Genomic DNA, 19,411 nt, shown 5'->3' with positions numbered 1-19,411 from the left:
CCGTGTCCCCTGCATCGGCAGGCGGACTCTCAACCACTGTGCCACCAGGGAAGCCCTGAGCCCAGTTTTAATTAGCGTGAATCAGTAGGCCCATCGAGTCAGAGAGAGCTGTTTATGGTCAATGAAAACCATATCAAGAGCCAAGTGGATATTTTTCTCTCTTATTCCTACTTTTCTGTGGCTTGAGGTTAGTTGACACCATGGAGCATCTCTCCTTAATTTTTTTTTCCCTTCCTTGGCTTCCTTAATATAATATATTCATTAAATTAAATTTATTACTGATTTAATTTACTTATTTTAATTTCCTCTCTCTCTCTCTATCCAGATGGGTCTGCCCTTAGTTTACAGTTGTTTACAAAAATGTAAAACTCATAATATCTTAGTAGGCCCAAGTTTGGCCAGAACCTCCACTCTCACCCCTTGCAAGAACAAGGGAACCTGCATTTTGAATCTGATCACACTAAACTCCAGCTGAAAACACTAACACAATCCTTGCTACATCACAGATGCCCAGTCATCATCCCTTCGTGTGTAAACTTCAGTTTTACTTTCTAATGCACAAAGAACCAATACACAAGGAGGAAGCCATTCTAAATTTCTCTTTTTTTTAAGGAAAAACAAGAGCCTGTCATTGTGCTTGAGTTCCTGCAAAGCAACATATTAGGTTTAGGCCTTAATATTAACTTGCCCAATTTGATACTTTTTCAGCCAAACTAACTTTCCCAATAACCAGGGAGTGACGACCACATTAAATCTTGGGCGAGATATTTAATGTCTCTGTGCAGCTGTGGCCTCATCTCTAGATTACAGTTAATAACAGAATCTAACTCACAGAGTTTTGGAAGGAATGGAGTAAATGCCTCACTCTCCCAGCACATGTTACATACTGTTGTTATTACCTGCTGAGATCTCGTACTCATGAACCCTACTCAGCTGTCAGTCTTGGCATCTTTTCACCTCTTTGTTTGATGGTTCTTTCCTTGTTTTACTACCCACTTTCCTCTCTGGTGATAACCCCAGACCCTCACTCAGGCCTGTTCATCAGTATAAAGTAGCATCACCTTTTGCTCCCCTTTCATCTCCATTCTTATGGTTTGGCCGCGGGGAACCCATTCTTTCCAATCCCACAAAGAGTTGATTTGCTTTACCTTTCCTCAGACTAAAGGAATCAAGCCTGTGCACCTGGGGAAGTGTTAGCAATTTGCAGACCTAGAATTCTTAGTCCAGGGAGTTCAAATGGTAATAATTTATCTGACTTTGAGAACTTTTTGGAGTGTGACAGGATAGGGAACTGAACACTTTGTCTTGTTAACTTTCTTTCTAAATTGTTAACGTTATTTGCTTATGAGTCACTTGGGTTTAGAAAACCTTCATATTCAAGAATTTGAGCCCTTTTTAAATTCAGCCACCCAGAGGTATAACAATGGTCGTTTTGACCTCAGGTAGCAAGCGTGAGGGGATTTATAAGTTACCTGGTATGGATAAGAAAGCATCATTTTTCTTGATCTGAATTAGCTTACAAACGAGATCAATCTAATTGTTTGGAAGTAACTTCTTATTAAGAGCTTCGTAAATTCTTCAGATTTCTAGTTCTAATTGGGTCTTTTTTAGATGAGATTAGTTACAGGATATTGAAATACCAGAATAGACTTTTGTACATGTAAATGTTGAATGATCATGAGTAGGTAACTGCTTCCCTTCAGACCACTGAGCTGAGGGGGCAGAAATCGGGTCAGATTTGCTTATAATTCTGCCTTAGTATTTTAAACTGAAGCGAGTAGAATGATTTAAGGGGAGTTTCACTTAGTTTCTGTAAGCAGAGGGCTAATTTTATTGATTGAATTTTTATTCCTTCAGATGGAAATATTACATCAGATTAAAAGTAGTCATTTTTCTTTTAATCTTATTCTTTTTCTCATATTCACGTTTTTGAGTCTGATATTGTTTCTTCTATGGCATCATTAATAATTTCTCCTCTTCTCTGTCCAAAATGTGGATATTACATCTTTCTCCTTGATCACCTCTCTTTCTTTCTGTTTTGTGCCTTGGTGGTTGGTTCCCTGTACTCACAGGACTTCATCATTTACCTTTCATCTCCATGGTAAATATTCCTCAGTTTTTCTCTAACTCTTATTTCTCTTCTTGGGATTAATTCCACTTCAGCTGCCAGCAGGATAATTTCACCTTGCTTTCTCCTATTGACACACTCACCCAAATTACATGTGAAACAGAGTTTAATTTCTTTCTATTCAACTAGTTCTTTCCCCTGGATTCCTAATTTTGCTGATAGCCACACTGCTCCATTGGTTATCTAGACACAAAATTGTTGACTCTTATTTTCTAGTCTGCCACCATATCCCGTCAGTCCTCGCGCGCTAGTTTGACTCCTTGCCCCTTCCTTTGCCTTCCCGCTGCTGCTGTTGTCTCCTAGCTGAGCTGTCTGCTGCCATTGTGTAGCCTCTCAAGCGAGCACAGCCTTGCTCAGAGCCTTCAGTTCTCTAGTTCAAGATACTCAAGCTCTCGCATCTGGTTTCAACCCACTAGCCTGTGAATCCCTTGAGGATGAGGTGCTAGCTCAGCGCTGCTCAAAGTGTGGTCCTCCGGCCTGTGCTAGCAAACCGACTATTTGCTCCTTTTCTACAATGAGATATGTGTAGAAATTGAGACTTAATATCTTAGAAACACACAGTGACTTGACATTGCCACAATATCCAAGTAGACTCATATAAGCAGACTCACCTCATTGTACAGGGAGTAGACTAGTTTAGGTGTTGGCGAACTTGCAGTGGTGAGCTGCTTGTGCGGTGAGCTGTGTCCTGGTATGTGCATATGACTACACATCTGTGATGGATTAGAAGTTTAGAAAATAGGTCCTTGGGCTTCCCTGGTGGCGCAGTGGTTGAGAATCTGCCTGCCAATGCAGGGGACACGGGTTCGAGCCCTGGTCTGGGAGGATCCCACATGCCGCGGAGTGACTGGGCCCGTGAGCCACAACTACTGAGCCTGCGCGTCTGGAGCCTGTGCTCCGCAACGAGAGGCCGCGATAGTGAGAGGCCCACGCACCGCGATGAAGACTGGCCCCCACTTGCCGCAACTAGAGAAAGCCCTCGCACAGAAACGAAGACCCAACACAGCCATAAATAAATAAATAAATAATTTTTTTTTTTTAAAGAAAAGAAAATAGGTCCGAGATAACTTGAGAAGCACTGATCTTATTTGTGTATCCTTGAGTTCCCAGTGTTAGCGCTTAGTAGGCACAGTACTTGATAAATATTAATTGACTAACCCACCTTTGTAGCCATATTCTCACTCCTCTCACATAGCCTGCACTCCTGAGGGACCCCTACACCCATGCATGAAACTCACCTTGTGCTCTTCTCTTCAGTCTGAAGGCCATTCAGCAACTCCTCATGGACGCCTTTCTTCTCCCATTTGCATCTGTTGAATTCCTCCTGCCCTTGGGATTCAGATGAGATGGCTCCTCTTGCATAGCATCTTTTTTGACCATTCTCTGTATTTTACGTCATTTATGACATTTATCACATACTTGTATCTTTATACTTCGTATTTTAAAGCATATCTGGTTCCTCACTAAATTACTAAATCTGTTGACAAGCACCTTACTTTATTCATCTCTTATTGACACAAAGCCATAGGTTATCGTCACCATCATCATCACCATGGCTTTTCCTTGTTCGCAAAGCACCAGCACATACGTTCATTTAATTTTCTCAACTGCCTTGTAGGACAAGGAAGGTGTCATCCCCATTTTACGGGTTAGAATTAGACTTAACGGAGACTTTGGTGACTTGCTCAAGGTCACATATGCAAAGTGTTGAGCAGCAAACTGGAGCTAGAACATTTTCATACTGCCGATCAACACATAGTAAATGCTCATTTAGTACCGATGAAATAAATAAAATGCCTGTGTTAACTGAGGAGATTATTGGAAGAAAATTTTTACCACATTTTGCCTCTTTGAAAGGTCACCCTAAGTAGTTGTATTATTGTGTGAGCCTGAAAACTTTCGATATTTGCATCCTGATAAGACTTGGCAATTTAAAGTGAATAGTGGGACTAACCTCCCTGTTTATAGATTTTCTTTTGTCTCCTCATTAAACCAGCCCTTTAATTACGTTAATGTTAATACAGTGTGGGGGGCAGCGAGGAGATGATAGTGAAGGTAATTTAAAGTGTAGATTAGGGAGAACCTGGGACATTTTTTCAATTCCTGCAGTCTCTTATATCCAAAATTAGATTTGGGTTTTTTTTTCCTTTTTATTCTGTGTACATATTCTAGTAATCTAGTGAGCATTTGGAGATAGGCAAATTGCTGGGTTGAGGCCAGTTTTTTAATCTTATAACCTGGAATAGAAAAGAAAAGGAGCAAAAAAAAAAAGAATCATCTTGGGGACATTTGAAGAGGCAGTATGCTCTTCTTGCAGGTTGACAAGTCCTAGCTCTTTGCTGTCTTGTCACTCATCCTTGTGTTTCACTGGCTTTATGATATTGCTATTAAAATTTTAGTTACCCTCATTTTATTTTATTTTCTCAAAGGGCAGAAAATCACTGCAGAGAAGACTTGCCTTGTTTCTAAGCTCCTGCCTTTGTATTAATACTCTTCTAACCAAGTGCGTGATATCAGCGCTCTGTTGGCTTTGTAATGAGAAGTGTGTGATATCAGCGCTCTGTTGGCTTTGTAATGAGAAGCAGGAGGTTCTCTTGTTGGTTTGTAAAGGAGTTGGGCGTAGCCTAGCAAGCTAGGAATTGAGATTTTCATCTGTTTTTCTCCACTTTGAAGCTAGATGTGTTTTTGTTATATTGATTGCTAGTCCCCATTACTACTTACGTATCTTCTTGGCAGCTCATTCATGGCAACTTTAGTCTATTAGCCAACTACTTCTTATGACTGAGGCTCTGCCAGTTTTTCCCTGTGCCCTAAACTTGTTGATCCCCATTATTGTCCTTTGTTTTATGACTTCTCAGTGAATCCTACATGTCAACTTTCAGTATTTTCTGCACTTTGCTCTTTCAAGTAGTATTTTAAAATTGGAGATAGTTTTGGTAATTAATCTTTGGTCCAGAACCAACTGAAAATTCAGATATATTTGCATACCTGTCTCTGGTGTATATTTGGCTCCCATTCATTATTTTTTTCCAAGTTCACCGATTAATTCTGTCCTTTATGGCGCCGCTCATCTACCTGCTTACTCATCCTCTCTCTTTCCTTAAATATCCATGTAGTTGTAATGTGCTTAATGGGTTATTCTGGGTTTTGTTACTCGTGTTCTTTCAACCAGATTCTTTGGAAATAAACATTCAAATGATTTTTTTCTCCGTTTAAATTAACTAAGGTAAAATTAATATGCATATTTCTCTTCCAGCCATAATGATCTAAATTGTGTTTCAGATTATATTGTCAAGGTTAAGACCTCATGGAATTGTAGCTAGAAATAGCCAGAGAATCTGGCTAGTTAAGGAAAGCCAGATACTGAGATTAAAGAAATCATGGAGGACTGTGACAGAGTGAGACTTGAGTCCTTCTTGTTAGTCACCATATGAGGGTGTGGCTGTTTATTTATAACATTGCAGTTAATTATAGTGTCTATTTATGTCCTTTTCCTCTCAAGACTGAACCTAATTAGGAAGCTAATAGCAGATGAAGTGGACTTTCTCCCTCACGTCACTCAGCTTGATCTGCGCGACAATAAGCTTCGTGATCTAGATGCTATGGTTTTCAACAACATTGAAGTTTTACACTGTGAAAGGAATCAACTGGTGACATTAAACATCTGTGGCTATTTCCTAAAAGCACTGTATACCTCTTCTAATGGTATGTAACAAAGACCACATCAGACTTTCTCTTTTTTATTTATTTATTTATTTTATTTATTTATTTTTGGCTGCGTTGGGTCTTCATTGCTGCGTGCAGGCTCTCTCTAGTTGCGGCGAGCAGGGACTGCTCTTTGTTGCGGTGTGCGGGCTTCTCACTGCAGTGGCTTCTCTTGTTGCGGAGCACGGGCTCTAGGCGTGCGGGCTCAGTAGTTGTGGCTTGCGGGCTCTAGAGCGCAGGCTCAGTAGTTGTGGCTCACGGGCCTAGTTGCTACACGGCATGTGGGGTCTTCCCGGACCAGGGCTCGAACCCGTGTCCCCTGCATTGGCAGACGGATTCTTAACCACTGCGCCACCAGGGAAGTCCCCAGAGTTTCTCTTTTGGTTCCAAGAATTTACTCAGTGCCATCTTCTCTGCCTCACTTTGATTTTTCTTTCCTCATTTAGGAAAATAAGTTTTTCCAATTTTGCTAAGATAAAAATCATAAAAGAAGAATCCTGGTTTGGTATTTAAAGGAATCAGAAAGGAAGATTTTAAAGTTCCTAATTTGTTTTTCTCATATTGTGATATTTAGATAGGTTACTCCCACTTGTGATTTGGCTCTTCTCCTTGAAGGGCAGACGGGGGAAGGTGGTGGGTGATTGGGCTCCCTTGTTAAGATAGTAAATCTGGAGAATGAAAGTGAAAGGGAGGTCTGTTACGACTCCATTCAGGGTCTCAGATTTCCTGCTCCACCAACCAAGGAGCTCACCTTAAGAGACACCCAAATTACATACCCACAGGGATACCACAAAGCAAGAGTCTTACTCATTTAATAAGGTCTCCTCCTTAGAATTTGGAAATCATGGCAGTTCTAAAACAGAAAAGGTCATATGGGCATATGTTTGCTGAAGTGAAGATTTCCATTCCCTCCCATCAGACAACTGAATGGAAACAAGTATTTACTACTACGTGCTGAACAAATATTTGTCCAGCTGAATGGTTTAAAAAAATGGTATTCATACAGTTAATCTTCCAGATAAAATTTAGCATGCATAACGAGAGGAGTGCCACAGTAAGTGGATAAGAAAGACGTAGGAAAGTAGAATGAGTGATTTATTTCAGTCTCTGAATGAGATCTCGTGATTAAATTAGTTCTTTGTACTTCCCTGTAGTTTCAAAGTTAAACAAATGGATGTATTGTATTTCCTAACCTAAATAAACCATGGAGAATAAAGCACAGGAATGATATTCTACATATAAAAAGAGTCTCTGTGTCACTTGAATGGTAATGTTTTTGTTTTCTGCTTCCTAGAACTTGTCCAACTTGACGTTTACCCAGTTCCGAATTATCTGTCCTACATGGATGTTTCAAGGTAAGAAGGCAAGTCCTAGAGCACTCTGGGGTCTGCTTGAAAATTATTCACATGATTCTGTCTCAACTTCGGCATAAGAACTTTTCCTATATCTTGAAGGTATTCACTAGTGTTGAATACTTATCCTCTGAAAAATGCATGCAACTAGCTGTCAGTTAAAATATGTACTTCATTTGTATACTATAGTTTACACCAGAAGAATCAAGATGTCGATGTGGGCACCGGTTTGAATGCCAGGTTTATGCTTGAAAGATTAGTCAGTTGAGGGTTGTATGGCTGGAAGGTCCAGTACTTCTTTAATTATATTAACCATATCTTCATGTCTTTCTCTGAAATGTTGTTAATTTCATTAAAAATATATGTTGTGCTATATAGCTCTTTGATTTTTTGCCTCCGTTTTGTACATACATCTCCTTACTAAGAACTCTTAAAAAGTGCTGGCTGAGACTGCCAGAGTAAGACTTCCATACAGCCTGCTCACTTTTCTCAGCTCATTTGTGAACACCTTTTATACAAATTCACTACTACAGTGTGTCATGTGTACTCTGGTTCCCACAAATATTGTAGTAGACTTTTTCCTGAAGGCCCAAAGCATGTATTTGCACAAATTAGACTTTCATAATCTCAACACACTAAATTGAAACTCACTTTTAACTTAATTCCAAAGGTAACAACCAAGACTTCTGAATGACCACAGTACGTGGGAGCATGTGACCCTGTCAACGTGACAACTGTTAACTCATGTCAGTGTGTAAAATCTGATACAACTGATATGTGATTTGTCAGGTGTAGAATTTGCCTTTAGTCATGAAAGCGTACAAACCTAGATATTTTAATAATATTCTCAATCATAATTATGTCAGAATGTGTCAGAATTTAGCTGATGTGAGAATGATTACAATTAGTTTTATTAGAAATTTATAATTATAAAATCCTTTATGAGTAGTGCTTCATACGTTTCCTACTAAATTCATGTCAGACAGTTTTGTTTAATGAATTTTAAGTCAGACACTACCTAAGTTCTTTCTTTTTTTTCTGTCAGCCTTGAATATTATTATCTTCAGCATTTAAATAAGAGTACAGGCGTGGGGTTTGCATACATGGGTGCATATAAATATCTTGAACAGATTTATTCCAGAGAATTGGCCATAGAGTGAATCTATTTTTCTTTTATTTATAGTATATAATTGGCAAATGGTTCCCATTGAAACCCCTAAGTGAGACTGAATTGGAGACTCTTATGTCATGCTGGTCCCTATTCATCTTGTTTTTAACTCGTATGTCCAGCATCTTTACTGTAATGTGCTCTTCCTAATCCACCTCCCAAACTGTAGGACATTCTCATAGAAAAACCTCTGCTTCCCCTCACATAGCTCTAGGTATTTCACCCTCTCTTGTGTATTTATGTTCTCTAAAGGAACTGAGCTGTTACTCATTATAGTGTTTACTAGGTTCTTAGAGTTCCTCAAGTTCAAAGTTCTAGGTTATTTTATCACTTAAGAGGAATTTTATTGCTATATGGTGAGGTTGCTTATACTGAAGGGTACTTTCACTCACCCATCTTACTGAGATGTTTTAAGGATTAACTACTGTACAATAAAGTAATTAATTGTGTCAATCTGTAGAGCTTCAAAGCCAGAACCATGTGTACCTATATAAACACTAAACAGAAAATAATGCCTTCTTTTCTATATTTTAGTTGAAAAGTTGATACAATAGCAAAAACTTTTACTCTAATATAATCCTTGTTCCAAGCATCATACTTTTCACAGACTTGTTCATCTGTTTTTAAAGGATTGTAGTCATAACATACATACCATGTGAGATTTTTGTGCCTAGTCATTTCACATATTTTAAAAAGAAGGTAAAAAGCTATGACTGTGACTAAGGATCCATCTGTGACTAAGGAGACATTCAAATATAGTAGATTTATCTAAGACGTGGTCAATTCATTTAACAATTTAAGTTACCATTGGTTTAGTTTACTTGTTTCTGGTAATTATAATTACTATCTAATGCCTGAGTAAATGTTTTCAAGTAATTCTGAACTTAAGGGTCATTGCTGCCATTTCTTTCCATTTGTCTATGGCACTGCTCTCATGGTACCTTCTGGAATTAGGAAAAATTTTCATGTTAAGGGTAAAAATGCAAATTGGAAAATAAAACTATTTTATACCATTTGACTATTTACCTTAACTGGAAGTGTGTGTATATGTGTTTGTTTGTTTGTTTTCCAGTATGAGACATCTTCTCCCTAAGCTTACATGGGTTTATAGACATTTTGGGATAGTAATTCTGGGAACCAGACATTTTTTTAGACTTTAGAGATGATGCAGATGATATGACTGTGTTCTTTGCTACTCTTTCTTTATTTCTCATTCCTTACCACAGCTCATCCTGCCTCAGATTGAAGTGAATACACATATCCTTTTGATTTATACTCACTGTAATTGGGTATTTCACTTGAAGTTTTATTGTGCTATATAATTATTTTGACTTTTGAACCATATTTTAAGCCAAATTCCAATCAAAAAGAATTGTATATTCTTATATTTAGGAACCGTTTAGAAAATGTGCCTGAGTGGGTGTGTGAAAGCCGAAAGCTAGAAGTTTTGGATATTGGCCATAATCAAATATGTGAACTTCCTGCACGGTGAGTATTACAGATTAAGTTAGAGAATCTCAAATTAGATGAGCAATGGAAAAAATTGCTGATTCAGTGTTTAATTTGTTATTATGAACCCCTGAAAGAGTCTGCTCCAAAAACTTATTTAGGGACTTCCCTGGCGGTCCAGTGGTTAAGAGTCTGCACTCCCAATGCAGGGGGCATGAGCTCAATCCTGGTTGGGGAACTAAGATCCCACATGCCACACCGCGTGGCCAAAAAACCAGTAATAAAACCTTATTTAGTATTTTTACCTCTCTTGGTACCTTCGAGGCACAATCTTCTATCATGCAGTGATGGGTAGACCAAGGCTTTGACTCCGAGCCAGACTTCGCCAAGCCACGTGGCAGCTGATGCTTGGTGGAAGTTTTCAAATAAGCCAAAAGAAATGTTCAGAGACTCAGCAAACAGTATGATTTGTTCACCTCTGTAATCTTAATTCTTTCAGAATCTTTGCCTTCTGTCCATTGTCTTACATGTCTACCTTACCCACAAATAATGTTTGGTTTTATTTGAATGTAACCCTAAAAAAAAAAAAGATTATTAGATCATTAAATCAGAAAAAGCAGACTAGATTCTGTTTTTCTTGTGTGAAATTTGGAGTAGAAGGTCAAAGAACTTCTCTTTCCTTCTCTCTCTGAACGTGTTATTATTTTTATTTCATAATATTCACTTTAATGGCAAGATTGTAAAGCAACCACATGATGATATCTGGTATCCATAGATCGAGACAAATATCTTCAGGTTGGCTAACTGTGGCATAAAATATTATTGGACTGTTAGTGACTAGCCATGCAATTAATAACCAGAAGAGTAGTCTGTCCCACTGCTGTCCTGAAGAACTTTCTGTGATGATTGAAATGGTCTGTGTCTGTGCTCTTCACTACAGTGTCCACTAGCCACATGTCCACTAGCCACATGTGACTGTTGAAATGTGGACAGTGTGACCAAGGAACTGAATATTAAATTTTATTTAATTTTAATTAATTTAAATTTAAATAGCCACTTGTGCCTAGTGTTTGCCACGACTCAGGTCTAGGTATTTCCACTATTCTCAGCCAGTCACTGAACAGAGTAAGTCGTTTGTTTGTTTGTTTATTTGTTTATTTATTTATCTTTTTTTTTTTTTTTTTTTTTTTTTGCGGTACGCGGGCCTCTCAGTGCTGTGGCCTCTCCCGTTGCGGAGCACAGGCTCCGGACGCGCAGGCTCAGCGGCCATGGCTCACGGGCCCAGCCGCTCCGCGGCATGTGGGATCTTCCCGGACCGGGGCACAAACCCGTGTCCCCTGCATCGGCAGGCAGACTCTCAACCACTGCGCCACCAGGGAAGCCCTATTTTTAACCATATATAGTAAAAAATATCAATGAAAAATTGTAGAAATATATCACTATTTTGGAGTAAACTTAGATACACGATCTCTAAAGGTTTATGATCGTATGTATTCCTCTATTCTCTTGTAAAGGACAAGGATCATGAAATACTCCTGCTTAGTAAGCCCAATAAACGTGTCAGAGTTCAGCTGTCCACTATGACAGCCAGTAGCCATTAGCTGAGGGGCTTTTGAGCACTTAAAACGTGACTAGTCCTAACTGAGAAGTGTTGAAGTATAAAATATACACTGGATGCAAAATATGTCAATATATAATATTATATATTAATTACATGTTAAAATAGTATTTTGGATATATTGGGTCAAATAAAAAGTGTACTGTAAAAACTAATTTACCTGTTTCTTTTCACTTTTTTAAGTGTGACTACTAAAAAGTTTTAAATTACGTATGTGGCTTGCATGGTATTTCTGTTGGACAACATTTTGTTGGAGTCTAGCTCTTGTGGAAGAAATCGATTTACATTTTCAGTCCCTGGAAAGCTCAGTTGATTTTACTTTGTTTCTCAGCCATATGTTATACCTGTAAATTCAGTCCATTTGAAAATGCTTTTTGCTTTAGAGTTTTATGTTGAGTGAGCATTTAGGTGACCCAGTATAGCCCGTCACCATTATCAAAAGGACTTTGGTGATGTGCCCCGTGGACAGATGTGTGTGTGTGTGTGTGTGTGTGTGTGTGAAGGAGGGGGAGAGAGAGAAGGACCCTTTTAGAAGACAAACAGCAAAAAAGAAAACAGGCTACTACTACTAATGAGGAAAAATAATTTGTTAAAAAAAAAATCTTGTACTGTTATCTTTCTGTCTGTTTTTCTCTTCCCTACTTTGGCCTCCCCAGTTTAACACATATAGCATGTTGGAGTCTAAGGCCTCTGTGTCACTGTACGCTACAACAAAGATATTATATAAATAAACCAACAATTAAATAAATACAAGATAACTGATATCTTACCCAGTTTTCCCCAGAGTTAATTAATCTTTGATTTGCTCTGCATTAGTACAGGCTTTTTTGGGATCTAAACAAATGCTTATTCAAAGCAAATCCAAATGCTGTCTTGTCAAAAAATTTAAACAGTGTTTGTTTTTGTGTATGTCTGTGTTTTTAATACATGTTTTCTCATTTATGGTGTTGTTTAGTTGCAAACTTTGTATCGGCCCTATCATTGATCTAATATCCAGGCCAAGACAGTGATTCGTTAGAAGTTGGTTTAACCTTCAAGCTTTGTTTGTCTAGGTGATGTGTGTGAAGGGTCTGAGAAAACAGAAATTCATGTTTAGCAGTGGAGCTGTACTGAAAGGAAAAGAAGCTATTTTAATTATTTTAATTCATAGTATCCAAAAGAATTGAACAAATCCAGTTACTAACATTTATACTCATCCTACAGTTATCAAATCTCCTTTCTTATCTGGAAAAATGAAGATAAAGATTTTGTGACCTGTCTTTCAGTTATCTGTCTGTGTAAGGGTGAAGTGTGTGTGTGTGTGTGTGAGAGAGAGAAATAATCCCATTCTACTTTCTAAGAATTCTAATTTGTATACCAGGCCCAGCAAGACAGTAAAATTGGTGGACCAAATCCTGAATTATTAGGTTGAAGTGAGCGTTACAGAGACTGGGCCCTGTGATAGCTGTGACTGAATGACAGTCCTGGACAGATTGTCTTGCCACATTAATATCTAAACTTGCAAAGTCAGGTATATCTTTAATGGGGGCCCATGGTGTCACAGTGTTGAGACAGGTTGCTAGCATCTTTGTGAACAAAGAATCTAGTTTTGTTACTTAAAGCGAATAAAGTTACAGCTGTAATATAGAGTGATTTAAGAACTTTGGATGTCAGTGAGGTCAGAATGGTGGGAAACAGGAGGTGGGTGAGGAAGCCTCATTCTTTGACAGCAGTGTAAATGAGTTCTCATTCCAATGCGATCCGGATGCAAATTATAACCTCATTTTCCCACAGTCCCCAGATTTCTGTGTTTAACCCAGGACCTGCTTTATTCTCTACGAGGTCTTAAGCGATCATAAAGCAGATTTACATAAGATTAACACATATTCATCGTTTGTTGCAGTTTTGATAACCCATAGAAGAAAAGCACAGTCAAGCTTCCCAATAGCTTGTTTGATGCTCAAAAGAAAATACTGCATTGAGTGAGTTATATTCTCTTTAGGAGGGAGAATATAATCCTACTTTGGTCTAGGATTAAACCAAAGAGAAAATAGAAACATACAGATTTAGGGAAGTGAGGAAAGAGAGAGATAATTATTGTGAAATGCAACTGAGGAAAATGTAACATTTTTTCAGTTGTCATTGGTAAAAGTTTAACTGGACAAAAGAATCCTTACTGAATGTTGACCCTGTAAGTAAAAATTGCTCAACTGTATTTATTCAGATTCTATTGTGGGTAAAACCCCCAGCGTTCCAGGGTGATACCAGATGTAATCCCTGCCTGGGGAAGCCTACAGCCTTTCACAGTTTGCCTTGTGAGTCTAACAAGACTAGGCTGCTGCCTTTGGTGTCTTCTTTGAAACTCGTTTTCTTTTTCACTAAGTAGAGCTGCTTTGTTAAATGTTCCTTTTCATAGTTTTTCCCACCCTCTTTTTTTTTTTAAGTATGGAAAGTATTGAAGTATGAACAGCTCCAACTTTGAGCTTACGTGACAATACATTTGCCCTTGCTCTGAATGGATTTAGGTTTCTTAGAGAGATGATTTTAAGTCTTTTCCTACTCCTGTTCATTTTGAAAACTTCATCCCAAATGAGCTCTCAGTAAGTTTCCTTCTGTCTTTGTCCTTGTTTGCACAGCTTATTTTGTAATAGTAGTCTCCGGAAACTACTGGCGGGACACAACCAGCTGACAAGGCTTCCCGAAAGGCTAGAAAGAACCTCAGTGGAGGTCTTGGATGTGCAACACAACCAGCTCCTGGAGCTGCCACCCAACCTTCTGATGAAGGCCGACAGGTAAAGCTGCTGGTTTGTTTTGGTTGTTCGTTGCCTTGTAAGATGCCCCCTAATTAGCATTCTTTTCTTAGGTGATCTCAGACCATTTAAAGTGGACTTTGTGACTGTCTCTCTGTCTTACATTTATGAAGAAAATGGTATTGCCAGCCACTTCTGTCACCATTTTGTAGGAAATAGAGGCAGGAATATCCTAGAGAGTCTTTCTTAATTTCTCTGCTTCTTTAATTTTGATTCCTTAAGTGGGTTGAGTTGTGCGTAAGCGTGAGCTGTGGAGGTGTCGGTATAAAAACAAGGGTGGGACGTTTGCCGTCTGGTCAAAACTTGTACAGCCCGCTCTAGGCTTAGTGTAATTACCTTAGGATTCTCTGTTCTTGCTTTCACATATTTATGACTTTGGGTGACAGAGATAGATTTTTCTAGAGTTTTACTTTTTTTTTTTTTTTTTTTTACCAATTGTCTTATCTTTACCACAGGTTTACCCTTGCATTTAAACTATTTTCTTTTTGAACGAAGAGAATTTTTCTAAATAACTTGCTTACTAAGTATTTAAAGAAATTGTTCCCATCCACAGTATAGGAGGGTTCCTTTCTAAGGTGTTCAATAAATATTTGTTTAATGAAAGGTAAAAAATTTAAGGACTTTTAAATACTACCCTTGATCTTGGATTTGCATTTTTTTCTTTCTCTCCTTTTCCTTTTTCAAAAAAATCTTTTTATCAAGATGTAACTTACAGTCAAAAAGTGTACAACTTTGAGCATACTGCTCAGTGAACTTCTACATACATATATACCCCATAACCATCGCCCAGATCAAGACAGAGAACATGTCCAGCATTCCTTTCCTTTTCCTTTGTTTTCCTCATTTTAAAAAAAAAATTTATTCTCTGTACTTAATGTAAGTTACAATGAATTCCTACTGGTATAATTATTGAGAAATAATGGAATTGTGGGGAAATGGGATTGTTACATTGTAATTGACTGGTGCTAAGTCATTCCCCTGACAAAAAGAACAATATTTCAAGATAATTTAAAGAATTGTTCTTGCTTTTGCATTCATATCAAAGGACAATGTACAGCCTGTGGGTAGCTCTAGACCTGTTTCTTATTGTTATGAATACTATAGGATTTGGTTTCTTCCCCTGCGGGAGAATTCTATGTCATGTTGTAGCCTTGTGTTTTCTTTCATAAGGCTAAGTTAGGGAAAATTTGGGTGCAGTTTTATAATGAGAATCCACTTGTTCTCCTGGGGGATCTACACTGAATCAGTAGAAACCAAAAGGGAGACAGATTCAGGTTTTAGGAGTCTTTGAGTGAGATAAAACCATTTTTGAATCTGAGTCTTATAAGATCATGGCTAGTAGAGTAGGTAAATAGTGCTGGAACTCTCTAATAGATAATAATCATTCTTTACTCATTTCTGAGAATTTTATTTCAAAGGGGCACTTGAATATGTTTTTCATTCTCTAGAGGCGTCCCTAAGCAGTCATTGAGTCTCCCTGGTGCCAGCCAGATCTGACAATGTGTGCCTGAGGTCGCTCACAGTGTGGTCCAGGAGACTGTGTGTTCATGTTCAGATGAGCAGTTGTGAGGGGGCAGCTTTAACTTAGATTGTTCCACAGGCAATTCTGCTGACTCCCAGGGTCGAGAACCGCTGCATGGACTGTTGACTTTGTGGCTGCGCAGGTTTTCCCTTGTTGTCTATTCTGTACAGTCCCAAATGGAATCTGTATGTTGGAAAAGGGGTGATTGTATGAACTAGAATATTTCTGGTCATGCAGTATGGAAAATTTAGGACCTGAATTGAGCCACTGAAAGGGAACATTGCTATCAAGGAGAGCAGAATAAGCTGAGCCCACAGTGTAAGCTAAAGGCATTTAGGCAGAAATACCCTAGTCTGAATAAATGGGCCTATCCAGAGCCAGCTGCATTTTGGAAAGTAGGGGCTGGTGCGGGGGAAGTAGGCAGCCTCTGTAGCTCTTGGGAGGAGGGCAGGCTGTGCCAGATGCCCTTCCAGCACAGGGAGTGCTGGAGTAAGGGGCTGAGTGAATTAGAGCAAGCATCCTGCTTTTATTTTATGAGAGAAAAGCAAATGACCAAAAGAGGCAGAAGTAAGAAACTTTTCCAAGAAGGCATATTCCAGTGCCTTTGTTTTCCAAGCAATGCAATAACGCCATCTCCAGCCTCGTGTAGCAACTGACCTTGTCATGACTCTGAGTCAGAAAGGTTAAGAGGTTTGGTTCTCTCAGGCAGATAGGGTCATAAAGAGGGTGGGGTAAAGTCAGTGAGATCTTTTTTGAACAACATTCTTGTATTATTTCATTTATTGGAAGACAAGAAAGATAGAACTTTTTAAAATTGAAATGTAGTTGACTTTTACAATATTATATTAATTTAAGGTAGACAGCATAGTGATTTGCTATTTCTGTAGATTATACATCATACAGAGTTATGATAAAAATATTGACTCTATTCCCTATGCTTTACCAAACTATTTACTGCTTCTTAAAGGGATAATACTTTTTCTATTTATCCCCTTTCCAAAACCTGAATAACTGAGGTTTTCTCTATCTAAATTAAAAAAAAAATTTTAATCGAGGCATAATTTACATTCAGGAAAATGTAGAGCTACTGTATATTTGGTTTGATTAGCTTGAGGGGAAGGAATAAACTACTACTGACTATTGTGGGAGCAGGTCAACCTAGAAAACATGAAGCTTAAAATATTAAAAGAGGGCTTTTTAGTATTAAAAGAGGGTTTTTTAGGAAAGAATCTTCACAAGCTCTTTGCAGGTGGTTTCAGTTGTGATTTGTTTTCATTTACATGGTTCAGGATGGCCAGTGTCTTACTGACCTTGTAAGTTTAAGTCACTGTGCTGGGTACTGCAGGGGACTGAAAAATGACTAACATCGGTATTACCCTCAAGGAGCTTACAACCTAATGCTGAGCTTAAAATAACTGCACAATAAACTGTAATAAAAGGTGGGGTTGATAGGGTAAAGGAGAAGGAAAATGATAGGATTGGTTTTAATTTAGGCTCCTGGTATGAAGAACAGCACTTTGTTGTATAATACAGGGCTTTGTGTTTGGTAGATAGCCCCAGGCAGTAATGAAACTGCTTCAATTCTCCTTCCATTCAGTTTGCTCCATAATACAAATCTTAAAAAATATACAGATGCTCACTTTTTCTTTTTTCTTTTTTTTTTTTGTGGTAATAAATTATTGTTACCAGTTCTGTGTTTGGTTATATAACTGAGGAAAAAGCTTGAATACAAGTCTTCATAAGTTAAAAATGGTTTTGTTTGTTCTCTCAGTAGAACTTGTGCTTGGAAGCTTCATGAGAACTGTCAGAAAAACATGTTTTATTGGACACAGCAAAAGGCTGAACTTAAACTCTCTTTCTAAGGAGATTTCTTTAGCTCTGAATCTTTCTGCTAAAACACAGTGTCATGGTTTTGATTATATAATATTGTCTCTGAGATATTACAGCTTTAGAATGGTGTATTTTAATCTGCTTTACCTGGTAGCAGGTAACCAGATAAGAGAGGGGAATCTACTTTAAATTAGATGACTTTTAGTGATATCTTTATCTTCCTCTGAAAACTTCAGACCGATTTTATTAAAATTCTTATGACCTGAATCAACAATTTAAGTTTATGAGTTTACCCTCCATATTCTTCTTTGAGTTTTATTTCTTTTGACTGGCAGCTCAAAAACTATAGACAGATGTAAAATATGTTAGACCATATTTGCTGAGAAGTTGACTGTGATTTTGTATCTTGTGGTCAGGACAGGATTTGGTTCTGTGAGGGGAACTGGCAAGTATTCTAATCTGGATCTTACCGGCCTAGATCTCTCATCTTATCCCTTTTTGCTTAGAGTTGAGAATTTTCTTGATGGAAACCCCCAAAAGAGTTTCAGATAATCAGTTTTCATCAACAGATGGGCAAGAGTGGGAGTAGATATTCCCCGTGGGTCACCAAGTTGGATGGATGAGGTACTGCCATCCTTCTGTCCTTTCTGAAATCTCGGCAATGGCTGGTTCCCTGTCCATTTCACATATGCACTCTCACATCATGGCCAGAGAGCTGCTCCTGATGAGGTCAGTCACAATGGGCCCTTCAAAGGAGAGTTATAGATTCCTATTGTGGGTGGGGATTAGGGTCTGTTTTTATCCTTGGTTGGAACAGAACAAGGTATTTTCAGGGGATGGGAATGGGGAGAGTGTATGTGCAAATGAAGTACATGGTAATTATTAAAATATCCCCGGAGTATTAGTCACATTACAGACCATAAGTTTTAGTGACTCAGACAGAATATGTGTAAATATCAAGGGGACTAAAAGGGAATAGAAAATTTGGGAGAGCGTGATCGATTAACCATGACAACTGGTGGCTTTTGGCAAAGATAGATATTTCTGGCATTTTGAAGAGCTAAGTTATGCCTACACTATTTTTCCTAAGGAGAGAGAGCTATCTTGGGAAGTTCTGATGTTTTGAGAGCCGTAGTGAAATAAAATAGTGTTTCTCAGAGTGTGTTCAGAATCCCCTAGATTACTTACTAAACATGCAGATTTCTGGCCCTTATCTCAGTTCTACTGACTCAACTTGGCCAGTCATCAGAATTCTTAATTCTATAGATTTTTGAAGACTTACGCTGACCTACTTAATAAGAATATCTGGGAGCTGAAGTTGAGAATCACATACCTTCAGGAACAAAGGCACAACATCACTTCTATGTGTTTTTGCCAGAAATGCATCCCATTATTCTAAATTCTAACGATGATAAAACATCAAACAAATCTAAATTAAGACTGATTAGAGGAGACAAATGAGGCATGATAAGGAAATGGAATGTGCGATCCTAAATTGGATTCTGGACCAGATAGAGAACATCAGTGGTATAATTGATGAAATTAGGATATCTCTAGATTAATTTATAGTGCTACATCAGTTAACTAATTCTTAATTAATTATACTTAATTTTTAAAATTAATTCTTTTCGAGTTCTTGTTCAACAGTTCATACATCTGTGTAACCTTTCTTCCTTTGCTCTGTAGGCTTATGATCTTTACTGCCCAAGCCAGGCAGATTTTCAGAATAATTTTCAAAATAATAGTGTGTGAGTTCTGTTAGGCTATACGTACGCACTTTCTCTTCACACGCAATCCTCACTATTAGGTGATGTTGCTAGACAATGAATAATAGGCGTCCTTTTTTCAAA

At 38.2% G+C, this 19,411-nt stretch overlaps 1 protein-coding gene across 1 annotated transcript in view; it reads left to right on the top strand.

Annotated features, from left to right (window-relative positions):
• The window catches only part of PHLPP1 (PH domain and leucine rich repeat protein phosphatase 1), a 207,139-nt gene that overhangs the window by 151,660 nt on the left and 36,068 nt on the right, over window positions 1-19,411 (top strand). The window contains exons 7-10 of the mRNA XM_065889414.1: window positions 5,631-5,833; window positions 7,128-7,188; window positions 9,746-9,841; window positions 14,036-14,191. Coding sequence (XP_065745486.1) covers window positions 5,631-5,833; window positions 7,128-7,188; window positions 9,746-9,841; window positions 14,036-14,191 — 516 coding nt within the window. The remainder of the gene's footprint in view (window positions 1-5,630; window positions 5,834-7,127; window positions 7,189-9,745; window positions 9,842-14,035; window positions 14,192-19,411) is intronic.

The sequence above is a fragment of the Phocoena phocoena genome, chromosome 13 (assembly GCF_963924675.1).
Source record: "Phocoena phocoena chromosome 13, mPhoPho1.1, whole genome shotgun sequence".
Taxonomy (NCBI): domain Eukaryota; kingdom Metazoa; phylum Chordata; class Mammalia; order Artiodactyla; family Phocoenidae; genus Phocoena; species Phocoena phocoena.
This window is presented reverse-complemented; position numbering and strand designations above follow the sequence as displayed.